The sequence below is a fragment of the Heteronotia binoei genome, chromosome 21 (assembly GCF_032191835.1).
Source record: "Heteronotia binoei isolate CCM8104 ecotype False Entrance Well chromosome 21, APGP_CSIRO_Hbin_v1, whole genome shotgun sequence".
NCBI lineage: Eukaryota > Metazoa > Chordata > Lepidosauria > Squamata > Gekkonidae > Heteronotia > Heteronotia binoei.
Genome location: NC_083243.1, coordinates 84,498,715 through 84,518,039, shown reverse-complemented (window position 1 = coordinate 84,518,039; position 19,325 = coordinate 84,498,715). Strand labels below are relative to the sequence as shown.

Here is a 19,325-nt window from a genome sequence, read left to right as displayed (position 1 = left end):
TTGAAAAGTGAGCCCTGGAATTTCCTCAACAGTGTTTCCAAAGTACAGTTTGAGGGTGTGATGCAGCAACCTCCCTGAAGCCAAGCAGGTCTGAGACCACCTAGGAAGTCCACTTATATTGCCTCAATAATCATGATAAAGGCGGGACTCAAATACATGTAATAAATAAGATAAGATTGTTAATATAATTCTTTTTTTTGTTTTTTGCAGACATCCCTGCGACTCATTTTTAGCATGAATGGATTGCTTAGAAAAAGCAGTCAAATTTTGAACGCACACTTTAAGAGAACTGTGTTCAAAACTGGATGAAGTCCTTGGTACTACAAACCTTATAGCACAATGAACAATATATTCTTAAGCAAAGAGGTCACTGACAGATCTGCATCCACTTACCCACAGCTGAGACATACAGAGGAACAGGTGAAATACTCGTCTGGAAAGAAGGAGCTGTGAGCCATCTGATCATCTGGGATCTCACCACTGAACCGATCACTCAGTGCCTGTAGGAGAGTGCAAGAAAAGTCACAACATCAAATTAACCTTTAGAGAGGTTTTTTAGAAAGAGAGATATAAATAATACGCTTCCTGTGAGGCTGGTAATTCTTTCATTAATGCCATCTGGGTTGCCTTTTCAAATTTATTTATTGGAAATACTTGTATCCTGCCTTTTAATATACTGTACCTACAACACAGGTCGCAGAACCCCATATCTAATTCTGAATGAGGACCTTGATGTGTGGATTGTTAAATCTACACACCAGGAACAGGAAAACAACAGGAAAACAATAGGGAGATGTATGTACAATCACCTTCCCAAATTAAAAAAAATGTTTAAACATTATGGTGCTGGAGGAAATGGCCATCATTCTGAAGGAATGCTCTTTCTCCTCTTATTGATTGTTAAATTTCTTAAAGGTCTGAGAATTTCTGCCACATTCCTTATCCATTCAAATTCTCCAGCAATAAAATAATGGCAAAGAGATACATCAACCTATTTGCAGCATGTTGCTTCCCTTACATTGTTTAAAGTTAAGGGGAGGGGGGAATCAGAAGCACTGAAAATTACTACTATACTGATTTTATCACTCCCAAAGCATTATATGCCACAGATACAGTTGTTCACTCATCTATTTCATCAATTGATTCTCTTCCACAGAGGTCACACTTGGCACCTCAGATTCACTGTCATGCTTCATAGCATCACTTTCATTACTTGTTATGTTCATATCAGAGTGGTGATTACCACATCCCTTCTACCATATGAGAGGAGCGATATGAAAATGTTAACTTTGATTGGACCTGAACAGCCAATCAAGTGATGTCACAACTTGATTTTTTAGTATTTGTTTTATCCCCCTGCCACTGTTTTCAAACCAATGCAACATAAAGGCATCAGATTCAGTGGGAGTTCACAGGAGCGCAACTCCTGAACCTTTCTGAGAGTTCCACCTTCTCCTTCTGAGAGTTCCACCTCCTTGTCTATTGAATAGTATGTGCAGCTGCATAACAATCCACTTATTTTTCTACAAAACGACCCCTGGCAACATATATATATTTTCCCACATGAACCTATGGATAATCACCTTAAAAATCATTAATTGCAACTTTTAAAGTGCCACACTTGTATTATATTGGCAATGGCAATCAATCCTGGTTGTTCGTTTTATAAAATGGAGAAATTTCCACAGAAACATAAAGCACTGGAAGATTTTCCACCTCACTTCTCTGTCTGTATCTTACAATTCACTCCCTGGTGCAGTTATTAAAGCCGCTGAAGTCACTTTTGATTCAAAAGTCTATGTGAAGAGATGGCTTATGATTAGGATGGACATCTTGTCTCCTCCCACTAAGACATTACATTTTATGGTTAAAAACTGTATATATCACAATCCATCATCCATAATTAAATATTCCACAAATTGACATGAAATAGTACTAGGAAGGATGAATATAACCTTGAGCTGATAAGGGGGGGAGAGAATGAAGAGAAATTAACTAGTGATACCAAAGCTGTATGTGCAAGTAAAGACACAACACTGAACAAGAGAGTAGAGCTGGAGAGCAGACTTTCAAATTCCTTCTTCTCCCATCCTTTGAAAATACACAAGACACTGTTTTTATACCTTTTTTATCAGCTATTCAGACCCTTACATTTTCAACTTAAGAGCTGTGCTTTGAACTGCCAGTAGTTCCAGGTGTTACATCTTTGCTTAACTACATACAAAAAGCATCTTCCCATTTATGGAATCTGAGAAAAATCAAGGTGTGTCAAGAGAGTAAGCTGTTGCCTGGAGACCTTATCTTTACTCTAAGTTACCTTGGCAACAATGCAGGCCTTCCCACTGTACCACCATGGCATGGTCTGGGCTTTCTTATGTGTTTCATAGGGTTAGGATTATCACTAATTTCAAGCCTAAGAGACTAATCTTCTGGGTTACAGAATCTATGAAAACTAATTTGTTGAAGAAAAAAATTACATGGGCAAACCTTACCCAAGGTTTCTTCTAGCCTGGTTCTTTTATCAATTGGAATTGGTATGCAGTTGGAACAATAAAGTTATTATAGAAGCATCGAAAGTAAACATCATTGGTGAACTTGCACACATCCAAGATCCCTTAGAACCAATCTTCGCGCAAGTTTTCCCCAGTTTAGATTGGCTAGGAAGCCTTGGAGCAGGTACATTCTTGTTGATCTGTGGGTACAAGGACTCTGCACCTTAATGCCATGCTGTCCCTTATATAACAATAATATGAGGCTAAAAGAAGTTGCAAATTGGAAGACAGCTATCTGCTACCAGAGCACAAACTGACATAGATGAATAATGGGTAAGAGCTAGAGATTTAGGTCCCATTCAGGGAATCTTGGACAGCTTCTACTAAGTAGCAATAGTGATCCATGATTCCTTACCCACCTTGAGTGCTTTGTAGATAACTCCAGGAGGGCGGGGAGAACGGGTGGTATTATTTTCTAGCTGCTGCTCCACAGCATGCCTGAGTCCAGAAAAGTCTGTTGGTGGGTTGTAAGTCCTTGTTCCTTTGTAATGGATTGAGCTGAAGGCTTCAGGGAAGAGACCCAGTTTCCGAAACCGATCCTGGATGAGTTTCTCAGGCACCTCAGAAGGATGATCTGAGTATATTAAACAATAAGCAACACAAGAACAACTGCTTGTTAAACTACATCATTCTTACAAGTGATACAGACATCTGGTAATCTTTTAAGAGGTAGTTACATGCATTAAAGATTAGCTAGTCAAATTTACACTTGACAACTGATCCTAAGGACTTTTACCACTGTTAGGTTTTGCTTTATGCAAATCTGGGGAATCTGGGGAAATTATCCAGAAAATATCTCTAACATGCATGTGTTAAGCTTAAGCTTTTGAAGGCATTTTCCATCAACAGCCACTATTTTGCTGCCTCTGCACCACCAGAAGGATTTAAAAAAAAATCAGCAATTGAGATTTTGCTGTAATAGCAAGCACTATAATGATCTACTGCCATGATGGGCTGGTTCCTTTAAATTCTCTGCTTTTGTGAAATACTTTCCAAAAATGTAATCTACATTAGTCTGAGAACACCACCACTAGCAAGCTTTTAACTTGTACGTATATTTTGTAATCTTCGCTTTAGAGAGTAGTCATATTGGTCTGCAATGGTATTAGAGTCCAGCGGCACCTTTAGAGACCAACAAGATTTTGGGAGTATAAACTTTCAAGAGTCAAAGCTCCCTCTGAGTATTTGACAAAGGGAGATTTGACTCTTGAAGGCTTGTACCTCAAAACTCTTGTTGATCTCTAAGGTGCCACTGGACTGTTATCTAATTGTTTTCATCTCATTGATAAATTGCTATGATCGTTTCATCTCCTTTTTGTTTTGTTAGCTACCTTGCATTTGAGGTGCTAAGGTGGGATATAAATATTTTAAACAAACAATTGTCTAGCCCCTTCTGGTGTTGGAAAGGTATATCTTTGCAACAGGACTAGATATGTTTTTTAAAATGAAAGCAGAGAATTCCTCATTCCTTGTTGATCACGGCAGTTGATTGTTTTAACATTGAAGAGATCTAGCAATTAGTGTTCACATTAAAAAGAACTGCAAAACTGTGCACCTTCCTGTATGCAATGCATGCAAACACAAGATCATATCATACCACATTTGGAAAACATCAGAGCAAAGCATCGGAAAACCCAGAAAGTGTAAATTCAAAAAAAGGGGGGGGGGACATTCTAGTTCTGGTGACAAAATGGAGCAAATTCATGTGGAAGTAATGTTACTCATAAGTCCTTGTGAGGATAATGCACAAGGTTGCAACTGAATTATTGGGTGCTTAGACGTGAAACTGCTAGTTTCAAGCACCAAATTTGTGAGAGACAGTGCTTACAACATCTGTGCAGATGCCATAAGGAACTTCAGACTTGTTTACTACAAAGGCCAGAAGAGAAGCCCTAATTGAGGGTAGCACCCAGAATGAGGTGCAGATTGCATCCATTTTTCCAGGTTATGTCCTAATGAGGACATAATATATCTTAACACTGGCATGAATCTTTCTTCCAAAATCTAAACTGCTTGTAACTTTTGTGTCCAAAGACTGACAGTATTTGCAGTCTACATATCTACTGTTTATTGTCGCTACTGGTTGTTGGCACTGCCAGTAACAGCATCTGACTATACCTGCCTGCAGGGCCACATTCCTGCCTTCTTGTGTAATTTAATTTTATGGAACAAGAAAAGGACATGGCACCAAACTGTTGGCTAGTTGCTTTCCCAATTATATTTGCTGCTTAACAGAAAAATAAGGGCAGGGAAATACTGAACAAAATTCTTTGGTCTTGGTCTTTGCCAAGAACACTGCGGTCAGGAAGAAGCAGCCACCAGATTCAGCATACAAATGGCTGCTTAACAACAGGAGCTTCTGGAAGCACAGCAAAAAAGGAGGCTTCCCCAACTCTGCACCTATGGAAGCAAGTGCGTTCAGCAGAGAATAAAGGGTGTCTCCTGAAGTAAGCCATGTTATCCATGCACACCACAAGAGAAGGTAATGTAGATTGTATAGAGCAGGGGTGGCCAATGGTAGCTCTCCAGATGTTTTTTGCCTACAACTTCCCATCAGCCCCAGCCAGCATGGCCAATGGCTGGGGCTGGTGGGAGTTGTAAGCAAAAAACATCTGGAGAGCTACTGTTGGCCACCCCTGGTATAGAGATTAATATTGCTAGCGTAGAACTGAATGGAATAAAATTAAACTATTAGTGGGAAGAAACAAGGAATGGGGAAGAAGATAAGGAATAGCCTTCTGAGGGAAACTGTACCTCGACATTACATTGAATCATAGAGTTGGAAGGGACCTCCAGGGTCATCTAGTTCAACCCCCTGCACAATGCAGGAAATTCACAAATACCGCCCCCCTTAATTCACAGGATTCGCATTGCTGTCAGATGGCCGTCAAGCCTCTGTTTAAAAACATCCAAGAAAGGAGAGCCCACCACCTCCCGAGGAAGCCTGTTCCACTGAGGAACCACTCTAACAGTCAGGAAGTTCTTCCTAATGTTGAGCCAGAAACACTTCTGATGTAATTTCAAGCCGCTGGTTCTGGTCCTACCTTCTGGGGCCACAGAAAACAATTCTGCACCATCCTCTATATGACAGCCCTTCAAGTACTTGAAGATGGTGATTCTAATCACATGGATTTTAGTCCTATTGACTAGGCAGATTTATATTATGAAGCTGGGGAGTATCTAGACCTCATTCTTTTGGTAAATCTCCATCCATCACCCCTGCCTTGAGACTCCCTTGGGGCCTGCAGGGACACTAATATGGAGAAGGGAAGGAGTTCTTATCTCCTTAGCCTCTCTCCCATAGACTGCAAAGAGATCAGTTACTGCCCTACTTGCCTGTTCTGCAGCCTGGACCTTGTAGGGCTAGTGTAGTGAGCTGCATGTGCTCATTTGATCCTCTCCACCTCTTGCAAGAACAGAAAATCTCATGGGAGACCAAGAGTGAAGACAATCAATCAGGTTGTAGGGATACCAGCCTTCAAGGGAACCTGGGGATCCCCTGGAATTACAGCTCATCTCCAGACTTACAGAGTTCAGTTCCCCTGGAGAAAATAGATGCTTTAGAGGGTTAATTTTATGGCTTTGTACCCCACTGAGGTCCCTGTCCTCCCCAGGCTCCATCCCCAAATCCACAGGAGCTTTCCAGTCTGGGTCTGGCAATTCTATCCCATCACCTGCTGGTCGCCAGGGGCGACCTGACAACTCTAATCATGTGGCTTTTCCCCGCTTCACCCTGTTTTCTCCAGATTTCAAAGGACAGTAACTGCTCCTGGCAGTGGCAGCAGGGCCTTAAAGTTCCCAAACTGTAGGGTTGTTCTCAGGGTGGATTGCCTTTTCTCCCATGTTGGGCCATTACAAGGTGTGATCCCTTCAAATCTCAGCATATGGCCTCAAACACACATTAAGCAAAAGAGATGGTAACAGGACCCTGAATATGCATTAGGCATTCTCACGGAGGGAGGGGTGCTAGAACAGTGGCCACGAGGCTACTTTCCAATATCTTCAGGACAAAGTGTCTGCTGAAAAATATAAGAAAGTCTCTTGCTTTTTCCTGCGTGAAGAAAGTCCCTAGATGGTGAACAATGGTAAGTTTTATGTCCAGTTCTATTTACCTTTGTGCACATGTTAATTTTTTTTACAGGTTTCTCCATCTTAATTAGTCTTCTTGATCACCACTAGGGCTGCCAACTAGTCTGGAGAAAAGTATCCTGACCCTTTAGCAGAGGCTTAATGTTAGGAAAAGGGAAATTGAAGCTTTTCATAGCATGGACCATCCCATCAAGGGACATTTTTTCTCCAGGGCTGTTGAGTCACCCCACAGACATAATCCAGTGCTACCCTTCACCCTTAGCTAAGCAAAATCAGATGTGATTCTTTACATTTCAGCCTGTGGCTAATAGCAGGAAGCATCATATTATCACTGTTTAGATATAAATTTTGTATCCGTGGCGCAGAGTGGTAAAGCTGCAGTACTGCAGTCAGAGCCCTCTGCTCACGACCTGAGTTCGATCCCAGCGGAAGCTGGTTCAGGTAGCTGGCTCCAGGTTGACTCAGCCTTCCATCCTTCCGAGGTCGGTAAAATGAGTACCCAACTTGCTGGGGGGAAAGTGTAGGTGACTGGGGAAGGCAGTGGCAAACCACCTCATAAAAAGTCTGCCATGAAAACGTTGTGAAAGCAACGTCACTCCAGAGTCGAAAACGACTGGTGCTTGCACAGGGGACTACCTTACCTTACCTTACCTTAACTCCCTCATATGTGACTAGGATAAACTATGCAGATTTACTTTTTTAAATATAATCTGTTCCATTTCTGCTGGTCATAGGGAGAGGCAATGAGTCATAAATGGCAAAGAACCTCGGTCATTGCAAATCACTCAGACCTACCTTTGGTTTCTGAGATTTTACTGAAAACTTCAGTCAAACTGCAATCAGACAAGTGTATTTTTGCAGATGCAGGACTAAACACTTGCAAAAAACACTAGATTTGTGCAGCATAATGTTTGTGCACATAATGTTTGTGTATGATACATGTAATCCAGGCTAACAGATTCATTATTATCTATACAACATCTTTCCACTTCTGCAACACAGACAGTGAACAATCCTAGGACTGAAATCTATATCTTTCACATGGCAAGCATAAGCAATGCCTACCATGCTAAAGATTCATTCCAAATTATCTTCGTTGCACCAGATATTCATCTACTCACCAGCACCAAGTAACTGTGTGTATACAGTCTCATGGAAGATAATGACTCCAGGACCCAGAGTTGATAAGGGAACATCCAGACCACAACGGGCTGTGGTTGCCTTCAGCTCTTTGGTGAAATGCTTTAGGTATGCCTCAGAGGCATCTCCGAGAAATTTGAAGAGATCATTGTGAAGCCTGTCAGCATGTGTTCGGTAGATGATGACATCTGAAATGGCCAAGACCTTCAGAAGCAGCCGGGTCCTCTGACTCAGGTTCACTGTGGCCCCAAGCAGACCCTCTGTGTCAATTGCCACCATTCTGTGGACAGGGTCATAGGCTGCCCAGACACCTACTGTACAGGACTCCTGGGCTGGAGATGTTTTAAAAACCTCACGACCATAGAAGAAAGTGTGGTTAAGGGTATGAGATTTGCCATCCCCAGTGTTTCCAAAAATAGAGACAACCTTGAGGTGCTGGTCAGGTTTGCAGTCCAGTTTCCTGATAAATTCTTCTTCATTAGCCACCTTGTGAGTTAAGAAAAGGAAGTTTATGTTAGAATTCTGAAACAGTAAGAGACAAGTTTCATAGCTGTGCAACTCCACAGACATAACTCTAATGGAAACTGTAACTCTCAAGTTCAGCAAAATTCTAGTGAAAGAGAATGACATCTTTGGAGAGTGCCCCCTCTCCTGTTTTGTGTTTGCTTTGTGCTTAGGACATTACTATCAAGATCTCATCCCTAATCCACCACAAGGTTTTATCATTGAGCAGCTTCACAGTACATATGGCCTTTATAGATTACAAAAACAAAAAAACTTCCCTGAATTGTACCCAGATAGCCGTTACAGACTCACCTGAACATATTTACAGCCTTTGAAACAACAGATAAATTCATGTACAGCACATTCCAAAGATCAGCCCTTCAAAGGACGAAAATGTATAGTTGACAGCTGCTACAGCTAAATTAGGAAGATTTCACAAGCAACTCTGGTCCCAGCAGTGCGTTCAGAAAAATTGCACAGATAAGAACCAGGGAATGGCTCTTTTTAAGCCACAGCTCCTAAGCCAAGGAGGCTGCCACTCACCACAGCCTTGTTTTCGCTTAAGTTCTATCGATTCTGCCACTGGCAGTTTTCCATCTTCAGTCAGTCATTGGAAAAAAATATCACGATCTTGAATTAGAACATTCAACTCTAGAAGTATTTGTTGTTCCATGCAGAATTTCCCACAAAGACAATTATTTTGGGTAAAGTAAAACATTTTTTCCTGATTCTTCTCTTAGCAATAGATAGCATTATTTTGAAAGAATCTATTTCTAGCCTCTGTATCATAATCCCAAACAGTATATTTTCCAGTCAAAATCTCTAGTCTGTAAAATAGAGGCTGGGCATTCAAATGCAGCAGAATTAGATGACAGAAGCTTGTAATGACGGAATGAGTTGTACCAATTCAATCTGTAATGGGGGGGGGGGGGTGTCATTCTTTTTTAAATTATCCCCTGCATAAGAACATAAGAGAAGCCATGTTGGATCAGGCCAATGGCCCATCCAGTCCAACACTCTGTGTCACACAGTGGCCAATTTTTTTTTTATATACACACACACACACACACACACACTGTGGCTAATAGCCACTGATGGACCTCTGCTCCATATTTTTATCTAAACCCCTTTTGAAGGTGGCTATGCTTGTGGCCGCCACCACCTCCTGTGGCAGTGAATTCCACATGTTAATCACCCTTTGGGTGAAGAAGTACTTCCTTTTATCCGTTCTAACCTGTCTGCTCTGCATAGAGTACACTCTGACCTGGATAGGCCAGGCTAGCCCAATCTCATCAGATCACATAAGTTAAGCAGAGTTGCCCCAGTTAGTATTTGGTTGGGAGACCACCAAGGAATACCAGGGTCATGACGCAGAGGCAGGCAATGGCAAACAACCTCTGAACATCTCTTGCCTTGAAAACCCTGTGGGGTCACTATCAATATGCTGTTACTTGACGGCAACAACAACAAATGTAAAAGTTCCCCATGCAAGCAGAAAATTAGTGCAATAGGAAAAGGGCTGGTGTAGAATCTGTCACTTAAAATGACACTTTTCTTCTTGCAGGGAAGGTTTGTTTTACACTGGGCAACATTCAAACACTGTAAACTTTGTATTGCCAGTCACTCTACTGTCTCATTTGGCTGCATGTGTGGATTGAGCTCCATAACCTATATAAAATTTTCTACTATTGAATGGCATTCCTTAGATGTAAGAGTTGCTTAATTAATTAATTCCCCTTATTAACTGCCACAGGAGGTGGTGGCAGCTACAAGCATAGTAAGCTTCAAGATGGGATTGGATAAACATATTGAGCAGAGGTCCATCAGTGGTTATTAGCCACAGCGTATTGTTGGAACTCTGCCTGGAGCAAGTGATGCTCTGTATTCTTGGTGCTGGGGGGAGGGAGACACAGTGGGAGGGCTTCTAGTGTCCTGGCCCCACTGATGGACCTCCTGATGGCGCCTGGGTTTTTTGTGTGGGTTTTTTTACTGTGTGACACAGAGTGATCCAACATGGCTTCTCTTATGTTCTTCATTAAGCTGAGTGAACCAATAAATAGTGAATGGTGTTAAAAAGTGATTATGTGCATATGTCAAATAATAATAATAAACACTCTTACAATGTAAATGACACCACTAGCAACAGGAATGTGCACTAATTTACCATCATGTGCACTAATTTACCATCATGCCCCCAGGGCATTAATCCAGTAGAATATTAATAGTGAATCTTTTCAGTTGGAAAAAAGTGAACAGGTTAACAGCCAGCTTTCAAGATTTCCTTCTTTTCTCTACATTTTAAACATTGACAGGAATATTCATGTTTCTTTCAAGGGCAGATGCAGGAGTTTGAAGGCTTTCTTTTGGCCTCCAAAAGGCGAAAGATCAGCATCCTTTCCTGGTACTGAAGCCAAGGGTAGTAACAACGTATACAGCCATTTGACAATTTCTCATCTTGCCTAAGGATGCCACACCTTAGCAACAAGGCAAAGATTTATTTCTTGCTTTTCAATTTATTTTAATAGTTTTAACATCCACAAATCATTCACAGTTTGGAAACCATAAGTGGCAAACATGGGTTTTAGTTTACTTATAAAGTGATCCAAATGGCTTTCTCAAAGATAATCTTTTTGTTACTGTCATTAGGATTAATCAGCACAACAGTTTTTCAACAGGAGTGAGCCAGTGTGCTTGGGACTTAGCTACATGCTTCTCTTAACCTGTTTGGTCTGGGGAAGTACATAGGACTGACTGACGCTTTGAGGTCTAATTGCAGTGTGTCAGCTTGATCTTCTCTTTAACAAGAAGGTGGGGAATTACAGCATTAAACAACCAGTCACAAGCAGAGTTAAACACTTCTAGCCCATTGATTTGGAATGGTGTAACTTTGCTTAGGGTTGCATTGGCAGAGCTCCTGTATATTTAACAATTGCACAACAGGTAGAAGCTTTTCCAGGTAAGGCAATGGACAAGACAAGCTTCACTAGCTAAATTTCTGCCTATTTTGCAGCCTTCAGAGTAGCATATGGATATGAGACCCAAAGAAAGAGTTTAGGTAGATGCTGATGTGAGAAACCACATCTGCATTTGCTGTTGCAGTTGTGAAGCCATTTAAGACAGAATTTCCAGGCTGCAAATTGGCAACCATAATTGGTAGGGATTCCCATACAAAGCCTTGTTCTTGAACAAGTAACATATGTGCTATAGCCATGACAGACAGCTGACTGGAAATGTTGAAGCCATACAGAAACTGCATATAACCTAATAACCAAGTCACTGTATGGAGTTCTTCTTCTCACATGTGCCAAAATTAACACAGTTAACATTTGTTGCATAAGAAACCAGTTTTGTTTTTTTTACTGTGTGCAATTGGTAGCAACAAGGAAGCTGGCAAAAGCAAAACAGAAAGTTCTCTGTATTACCATCTTTTGTCTTCATTGCTTCAAAATACTTTTATTTTTCCAGCTTTTTTCCTTATAACTTTAACAATATATCAAACAATAGAATTACTAAATCTTCCACATTGAAGTCCAAGCTGCTGCAACCTCACAAGTCTCTACTGAGTAATCTACTGCTGCCCATAAACCATAACCCTTTAATTCCTAACCAGTCCCATTTAAAACCAGCAGAACTGTTCCAGTTTACATGAATTCATTTCCATCCAGGGATGAGGAAACTCAACCACCAGTTTTTGTCCAACAAGCAGGAAAAAAAAAATCAGGAGGGTGTATAAGCCTCTCAAGTTTTTAGACTTTTGTTTCGGTTGCCACCTTACAAGTCCTTTACCTTTAACAGCAATCTCACACCCAGACGCCCAGAGCCTGACAGGGGAGGGCACGATATAAATATGATTAAATAAATAAATAAATGTAGCTGCTTGAAGCTTTTCCTATTTATCTCCAACAGAACAAAACCCTTCAAAAATGTCTACATGCCAGAGGCACAAGACTGGGCAGGGGAACAGCAATCTTCACTGCCATATTCAGGAACAGTAATCAGGTATCCTACATTCCAGTCCCTTGTAGTAGTAAGCAGACAGCACTTCCTCCTCAGTGAGTTATTTATCTTTGCCACATTATTTTGCACTGCCTTTTGTAAACTTACCTATGTACACTATCTGTATATCATGTTTCAGTCATAATAGTTTTTTCCATGGGCAGTAGTTGCAGACTACAGAACTTAGTTTTATGTGGATTAATTAGCACAACAGTTTTTCAACAAGAGTGAGCTGTGCTGGTCTGAAGCAACACAATTTGAGTCTAGTGATCTTAACAGTGCCAGTGCACTCAAATTTTGTTCTACAGAATTTAGTATGGTATATACTTAGTATATACAGAAAAGACTAGGATCACCTTTCTTCACTAAGCCATTGATTTTTTTCACCTTTTCATCCTATGTTTTGAGATGTCAAGAATTTTCTAGCAGCTTGAATTAATGTCTGCTTCTGAGAAACCCAAGGAAAGGTTATTTAATTGCACTGAATAGCAAAAATTCTTGGTTCTGACATTTCTAGTATGCCAGCAGATACAATATGTATTTGTGTTTATTTTTATATCTCAGGTTCAGGGGGATTATTATTGTGAGTAAAATATCCTTGTGGTAGAATCTAATAGTCTCCATAATACAACTACTGTGGAAGTGGTTTTGCTCTTCTAGATTCCATTTAAGAATGATGTATGAAAAAGAGAATGGCCTGAGCTAGTGGAATACAGCAGACTTTGGACCTGGGTCAAGTGAAGGTAAGAGTCATGAAGAAAATCACTGACGTTATCACTGAGTTTATCCCAAGGCAGGGCAGATGTGGGCCTCTCAGGCAAACCAAACAGAACTGAATAGCCAACCAACAGTATCAGAGCAACACTTTTCAAAACTTGCAGTACTTCTTACCTGGATCTCCTCTGTTTCATCCACCAAGAGGAAGCTTACAACATTTTCTGTCATCATCTTTTTCTTGGCCTCTTCATCCATCCCCTCTTCCTCCTCTTGGGGTTTGCTACCATGGTACACAGTAATGGGGTGCTTCCGCTTGTTTCCACCAGCATGAGTCCTCTTCTGACACTCTACACACAGGTTAGTCTTGCAGGCCTGGCACCGTATCACTGCTCTCTGCCTGGAACTTGTAGCATTGCTCTGCATGATATTTCCACTGGCACCCTTGCAGGAGTCACAATATGGAACATGGCCAGCTTTAATACGTGTCCGTTCATGATTTCGTAGTCTTTCTTGCCTGTGCAATTCTTCTTCACACCGCTGGCACTGCAAACTACCACACTCATCACACTCAAAGGTTGCTTCATCTGCTCCACTGCAAGCATAGCTTTCCTGGCACAAAAGGGCAGTATTTAATCCCTTGTCTGCTGTTGGAGGCTGGGCACTCATTTTCAGCAGTTGACTGCTGGCTTTATGAAACCTGTTTTATTTTTTTAGCAAGATTTGCACACTGGTTTTCCAATGGACTAAAATTAGTATTTACCTTAACATGGACACCCAACAAAGGTTGTTTTTCTCTTCCAATAGGTATATATTAATCTCAATTTTATATTAACCACAGTTTTCTCATGATATGCCAAGTGGATTTTCCCCTTAAAACAAATGAAAACACTCCAGCTTTGCACACTAGGTCCAATAATGACCCTGCTAAGTTCTAGGCTAAAAGTTGGATCTGCATAAGAAAAGCAATCTGATGTTTCCAGAATGCAACCTGGATTTTCTTATCTGAAAGACCTAAAAAAGAGAGATAAAAATGATAAAAAAACCCAACACACATTAGAAAAACAAAGGATCTACACCAAACACAAGACAACTTTACAAGATCTTCCACTTTCCTCCCACAGTGAAACTCCTCTTTCAAAAGACAAAGCACTTGCAGGCAATTCTCAGATCTGCTCTTTTCCAAAACAGGGAATGTCTTTGTCCTCTTATAATAATGTTGTCTCATACATAGCCTCTATTTTTAACTACACATATTTTTATAAGAGAGAAGCCCTCACACAAAGTACTCACAGAGGTTTTTACAAAACTAATTGCCACATAACCCGATCTTATGTAGCCTTCCTCAAATGCAAACACTGAGTTCCATAGGGCTTACTCCTAAGTAAAAGTGCATAACTTTTAATTAATTATAATTAATCTTTCACAAACAAATCTGATAAGGGAATTTCACTCCAATGCTTATCATTTAACAGACCAACAGCAGCTTGTTACAGTGGTGACTTCCCCACTTACCTGCTTAAGAAAAGATCACTTATTTAAAATCTTTAAATCCACTTCTTCACTTGTTTACACTTGTAGCTCAACTGCTCTCAAGGCAAGAGGTTATCCTGAACCACAACAAATATCTGACTGTTGTTATAATCCATATCAGGATAGATAATGTATATCACAGCTACTGAACTGAAAGCTAATTTATGTTACTTTGATCCAGAATAAGAAAATGGTGTTTTATATTACACACTATTTTTTTACAATAAAGCTTCCCATAAACAGCAACATCCTGGGGCGGGAGAAGGAATAGACAAAACGATAAAAGTACGCCTAGAAATAAAGCAGATCGCCAATAAAAGGGACTCCAATAGTCCAATCTATTGTTTACAAAACAGCAGTCCTCCTCCTCCTCCTCCTCCTCCCTACAAGACTTCGTGACTAAGGAATCAGATCATAGTCTCCTCCTCCTGTTAGCTAGAAAGGAGGGAGGGAATTGTTCCTTCCCCTCCCTCAGCATTAGGGTATAATTCTCGACATGTCTAAGCCCCACCACGCAGACCTGACACCCCCAGTAGATATCTGGGCCAGTTCCCTGCTTTTCGCCTTCTTTCCCCCTTGTTGTCAGTAGTGATCAGCTGATCGCTGGGAACTTCAGGGTTATTTTTTCTCAGCTAAAACAGGAAGGTGAATGGTCGAGTGGGAAAGGAGGCAGGGATGGCCGGATGCATTCTGGGAACTGTAGTGTTCCTTGTCCGGTACCTGGACGCTTTGAGATCACGAACTGGACTACATGTCCCTATCCGCAGAGGAAATAGTCAAGCCGATGCGCACAGCATACTGGTAGATGTAGTTTCAAAAATACCTGGCGTGCCCGCAGAAATAAGGCTTGGAATAAAAGGAGGGAAGTGCAAGTGTGAGTCAGGTGGACGTTACGGTTGAAACACGTAATGTGGAGGGGGGGGGACATCTGCATGGGGTGGGAGAGTTCTTGGCATTTATGGCATATTAACGTTTACTGTGCCTAGAAGGCTGCTGCGGTTTGCTTGTAGCTGGCGAAGGAAGGAGACAGAAAAGAAGTTCCGTAACTGGAGACTGGCTCCTCTGCAGCGTTATTAAAAAGCTATGTTGTTCTCTGGTTAACAACAACAAAATAGTATGACTTTTTAAAACCTTGTTTTGTTAAATTATTAGCAATGAACTCTTTGATCGTAACCTAGACGGAAGAGAAGGTTGAATTATTGTTTCATGACCAAGAAAGGAATCATACGACCTATTCAGAACATTAATCACAAATCATTTGGATTCTAGCAGCTGACACAATTTAATACAAAAAGACTTTGGACATTTTTCCTGCCTTCCATCTTTTGGCTGGATTATAGATGCCTGCCCAGATGCTAACAGGATTTGTAAATACATCTGAGTCAATGCAACTTGTGAGAAGATTCAGTTTACTATAGCCTTCTTCCCATTACAGATGAATCATCAGACCTTGGAGTCAGCAGGGCAGCCCCAAACCGTGAGGGGTTGTATAGAGACAACTTTTCAAATGATTCATGTCATAGTATTTCAGAAGGAGAGTTTAAATGTTACAAGAGCACCGGAATGGATGCTGTGTACAGATTAAGTACAAAGCCACAGTTCAAATGCTGTCCATATCTGACCCTGCTGTTGTTGTCAGCATTCTCATTTATCATGGAGTAAAGCTCTCTCAGCCTTGCAAATGTGCACTAAACTTTAACAAAGCTGTTTGAGTGCACAAATAGTAAATGTTAGCCTCTCTACTTTAAAAGAGAAATGGAAAAGAGCCTAAGAGAGACCCCTAAAGGCCCCCCCAATGGATTATTCTCCCATTCGACATATGGAACCACATCTCTACTATTAATTATCCTTCCAAAGATAAAATGAGAGTAATTTACAGAATTCATTATTAAAACTGACAAGGCAACCTTTCTCTTCTAAATATTTACTATATTTCTGTTCTATCTCCAAGGAGTTCAGGGTGGCATACATATTTCTCCCCACCTCAAAAAACCTCTTTATAAATTTTATAAATTAAAATATTATGCCACCTTATCAGAGACCTCCTCACAACAATCCTGTGAAGTAGGTTAGGCAAACAGGTTCTTGCAACAAGAGCAAATTCACATGCTAGGAAGTCCTCACAACCCTCATGTATCTGCCCCAAACCCATCAACCAGATTTGTCTTGGGAGTTTTGTGCTTGAAATTTAATTTTTAGACACATGAGGTCCTTATTCAGATTAGGAGAGGGGCTTGAGCCTTCCCTCCCATGCCACTTTCCCCATCAGTAACAGCCTTGGGGAGCTGCTATTTGTCCCACTGGGAAAATTTGTTTATATTAATTGGCTACACATGGCAAATAGTGGCTCCCTGGGATTTGTTTCCATTCAGAAAAATTGTGTGGGGAGGCTTATAGCCAGGGGTTTTTTTTAGCAGGAATGCAGTTCTGGCTGGCTTGGTGTCGGGGTATGTGGCCTAATATGTAAATGAGTTCCTGTTGGGCTTTTTCTACAAAAAAGTCCTATATGAAACAATGGTGCAATCAGAGGGTGTGGCCTAATATGTAAATGAATTAATGTTGGGATTTTTCTAATGCAAATATATCTAATGCACCTTATTTACAGTTTGAATAATGTTGATATTGTTTTGCAACTCCATTCCCTTGCATTAGCCTTTATGCACATTATAATGCTGTATGTACTTTAAGCAGCTCTCACACCAAGGGGAAAATGTTGATTGGCTGCTACAGGCATAAAATTCTTTTTCTGAATTCAGTTACTTAAGCATATTTTTGTTTTCTACTGCCTCCCTATATTGTCCCAGTAGAAAACAACTTTATTAGTAACAAATATTTATACATCACTTCTTTTTAGCTCTTCTTCCATACTCATCGTTTTAACATATGCTGTTACAATCTGTAGGAACAGACAAATTAATGGAGAATGTGAAAGCAAGTCAGCCATGTCTTAAGCTAAACCATTTTTGTACATCAAAATGTACACTGAGTGGATCACAACAGAAAACCACCTATACACAAATCACTTTGAAAAATAGGATTATAATAAAAAACTATCTCACAATAAAAAGCTATCTAAAATTAAAACAAACCACAACACTCAATAAAGTTAATAGTCAAAAGAGATAAAAGCAGAAGCACTGTCTAGCCATTAAATGGGCTTCACTTGATGCTTAAAATAATCTGGGTGTCTCAGACTAGTTTGAAAGGGCTTTTCTATCAGACGTCACCAGGATTCAAATATTTTCTCTTATTGCTGTAAGTTTAGATTTGTCAACAGAACTTTGTCAAAAGTTAAACGTTTCTCAAGGTGTGGCAATATATAGTGTTTTGATTGGCTCATAGTTACAGCAGTTATATATAAAACAAATATTGCACTGTATGAAGGATCCATAAACATATGATTATTTTTATTATAAACTTTTTATTACAAACGTTATATCTTTATATTACATCACAGCAGCTCGTTTTCATTTTTCAGAGTGAGATGTCAAACAAAATACCCAGACCATGTATTAGAGTTCTACCAAACAATTTATTCTAGTAAGTTATTTCCCTTGTCCAGTTCAATATTATGAAGTCTGATTATTACTTTCTATTTATTATTATTTAAAATGGAAGGCAGGACAGAGATTCATGTTTGTTCAGAGTGTTACTAAATGTCTGGGATTCTGATGTCTACTTGTTACAGATAGAGAGCTGCTGCAACAGGAACAGTCCATGACCATGAACATCCAGTTAGCCCTGGGAGGCAAGCATAAAGAGACCTCTCTGTGGACTGTAGTGCAACTTGGCACCATGGCTTTTCAAGTTACCGGTGCACCGAGTTGCTGCCAAGTCAAGACCAAGCCAATGAAGCCATGGAACTCTGTAGTGGTCCAAATAATACACTGTAGCTGTACTGTGTATTTATTTAAAGCTCACACCCTGAATAACTTTGATGGTCTTTAAGATGCCATTGGACTCTTAACTTTGTTCTATTGCTTCAAAGAAAAATCTGAACTAAGTTCGGGAAGGGGATGGAAACGAAGGAAACCGTATTGTCAGTTTCCGTGGTAAGCGAGAATCCAGGAATCCCCTCGTTATTCTCAAGATGTCAGCTCTCGCTCTTCGCAAACTCATGTGCTGACATTGATTGGCCACAGCAAAAAATGGGAGATAGATCAAGATGGATAGTCGTGTTAGTCTATCCCTAGCAGTAGAAAAGACCAAGAGACCAGTAGCAGCTTAAAGACTAACAAAAGTTGTGGCAGGGTATCTGAAAAAGCTCATACTCTGCCACAGATTTTCTTAATCTTTAAGCTGCTACTGGACTCTTGCTCTTTTCTACAGCAAAAATGGAGAGAGGAAGCTATCTCTCCTGCCCACTCTGGCTGGCGTGACTCTATGGTAATGCAGCCCAAACTGTATTTCCTCCGTTTGTGCGGCGGACCTACCATGGAGCTAAAAGAATCCTAGACATTCCCCTCGCATACATGGGAAGGCGTTCTATCTTTAAGTCTATGGTCCGGCTAGCGCGAAGCAGGCCGGTAGTCTGACGAAACGCGCTGAGAGGAGTTTAGTCAGATGACCAGTTGCGTCGAGAGGCGGTGTTTGCGGCTGTGTGCGGTGCGTTCGCGGCCTAGCTGCCTTTGCCGGGCTCAGAGCCATCGAGAGGGACGGGCCCTGCTCCCCCAGCCAACGATTACGGTGAGAAGCGAATGTAGCCCCAGCCACAGGCCCTCCAAGGAGCGGCGGAGGGAGCTCGAAGCGTGCGAGGGAAAGGCAGGCTTTCCGATGGCAGCACTGGCTCCACCAGAC

At 40.9% G+C, this 19,325-nt stretch overlaps 2 protein-coding genes across 6 annotated transcripts in view; one reads left to right on the top strand and one right to left on the bottom strand.

The window, feature by feature from the left end:
• Positions 1-15,272, bottom strand: part of ZFYVE1 (zinc finger FYVE-type containing 1) — a 38,557-nt gene extending 23,285 nt beyond the window's left edge. For both annotated transcript variants that reach the window (XM_060261962.1, XM_060261963.1), the window contains exons 1-5: positions 14,511-15,272; positions 13,173-14,009; positions 7,763-8,267; positions 2,912-3,126; positions 394-500 (exon numbers count right to left, since the gene is read on the bottom strand). In XM_060261962.1, the coding sequence (XP_060117945.1) occupies positions 394-500; positions 2,912-3,126; positions 7,763-8,267; positions 13,173-13,664 (1,319 nt within the window). In that variant the 5' untranslated portion in view covers positions 13,665-14,009; positions 14,511-15,272. The remainder of the gene's footprint in view (positions 1-393; positions 501-2,911; positions 3,127-7,762; positions 8,268-13,172; positions 14,010-14,510) is intronic.
• Positions 15,273-18,959: 3,687 nt separating this feature from the next.
• RBM25 (RNA binding motif protein 25) overlaps positions 18,960-19,325 on the top strand; it is a 38,752-nt gene continuing 38,386 nt past the window's right edge. For 2 of the 4 annotated variants that reach the window (XM_060261961.1, XM_060261959.1), the window contains exon 1: positions 18,960-19,214. Coding sequence is in view for 2 of the 4 variants with exons in the window: in XM_060261958.1 (XP_060117941.1) it covers positions 19,226-19,227 (2 nt within the window). In the remaining 2 variants the exon portion in view is untranslated. Of the gene's footprint in view, positions 19,228-19,325 lie in introns of all 4 variants that reach the window. The other 2 variants (XM_060261958.1, XM_060261960.1) reach the window with 2 other exon arrangements.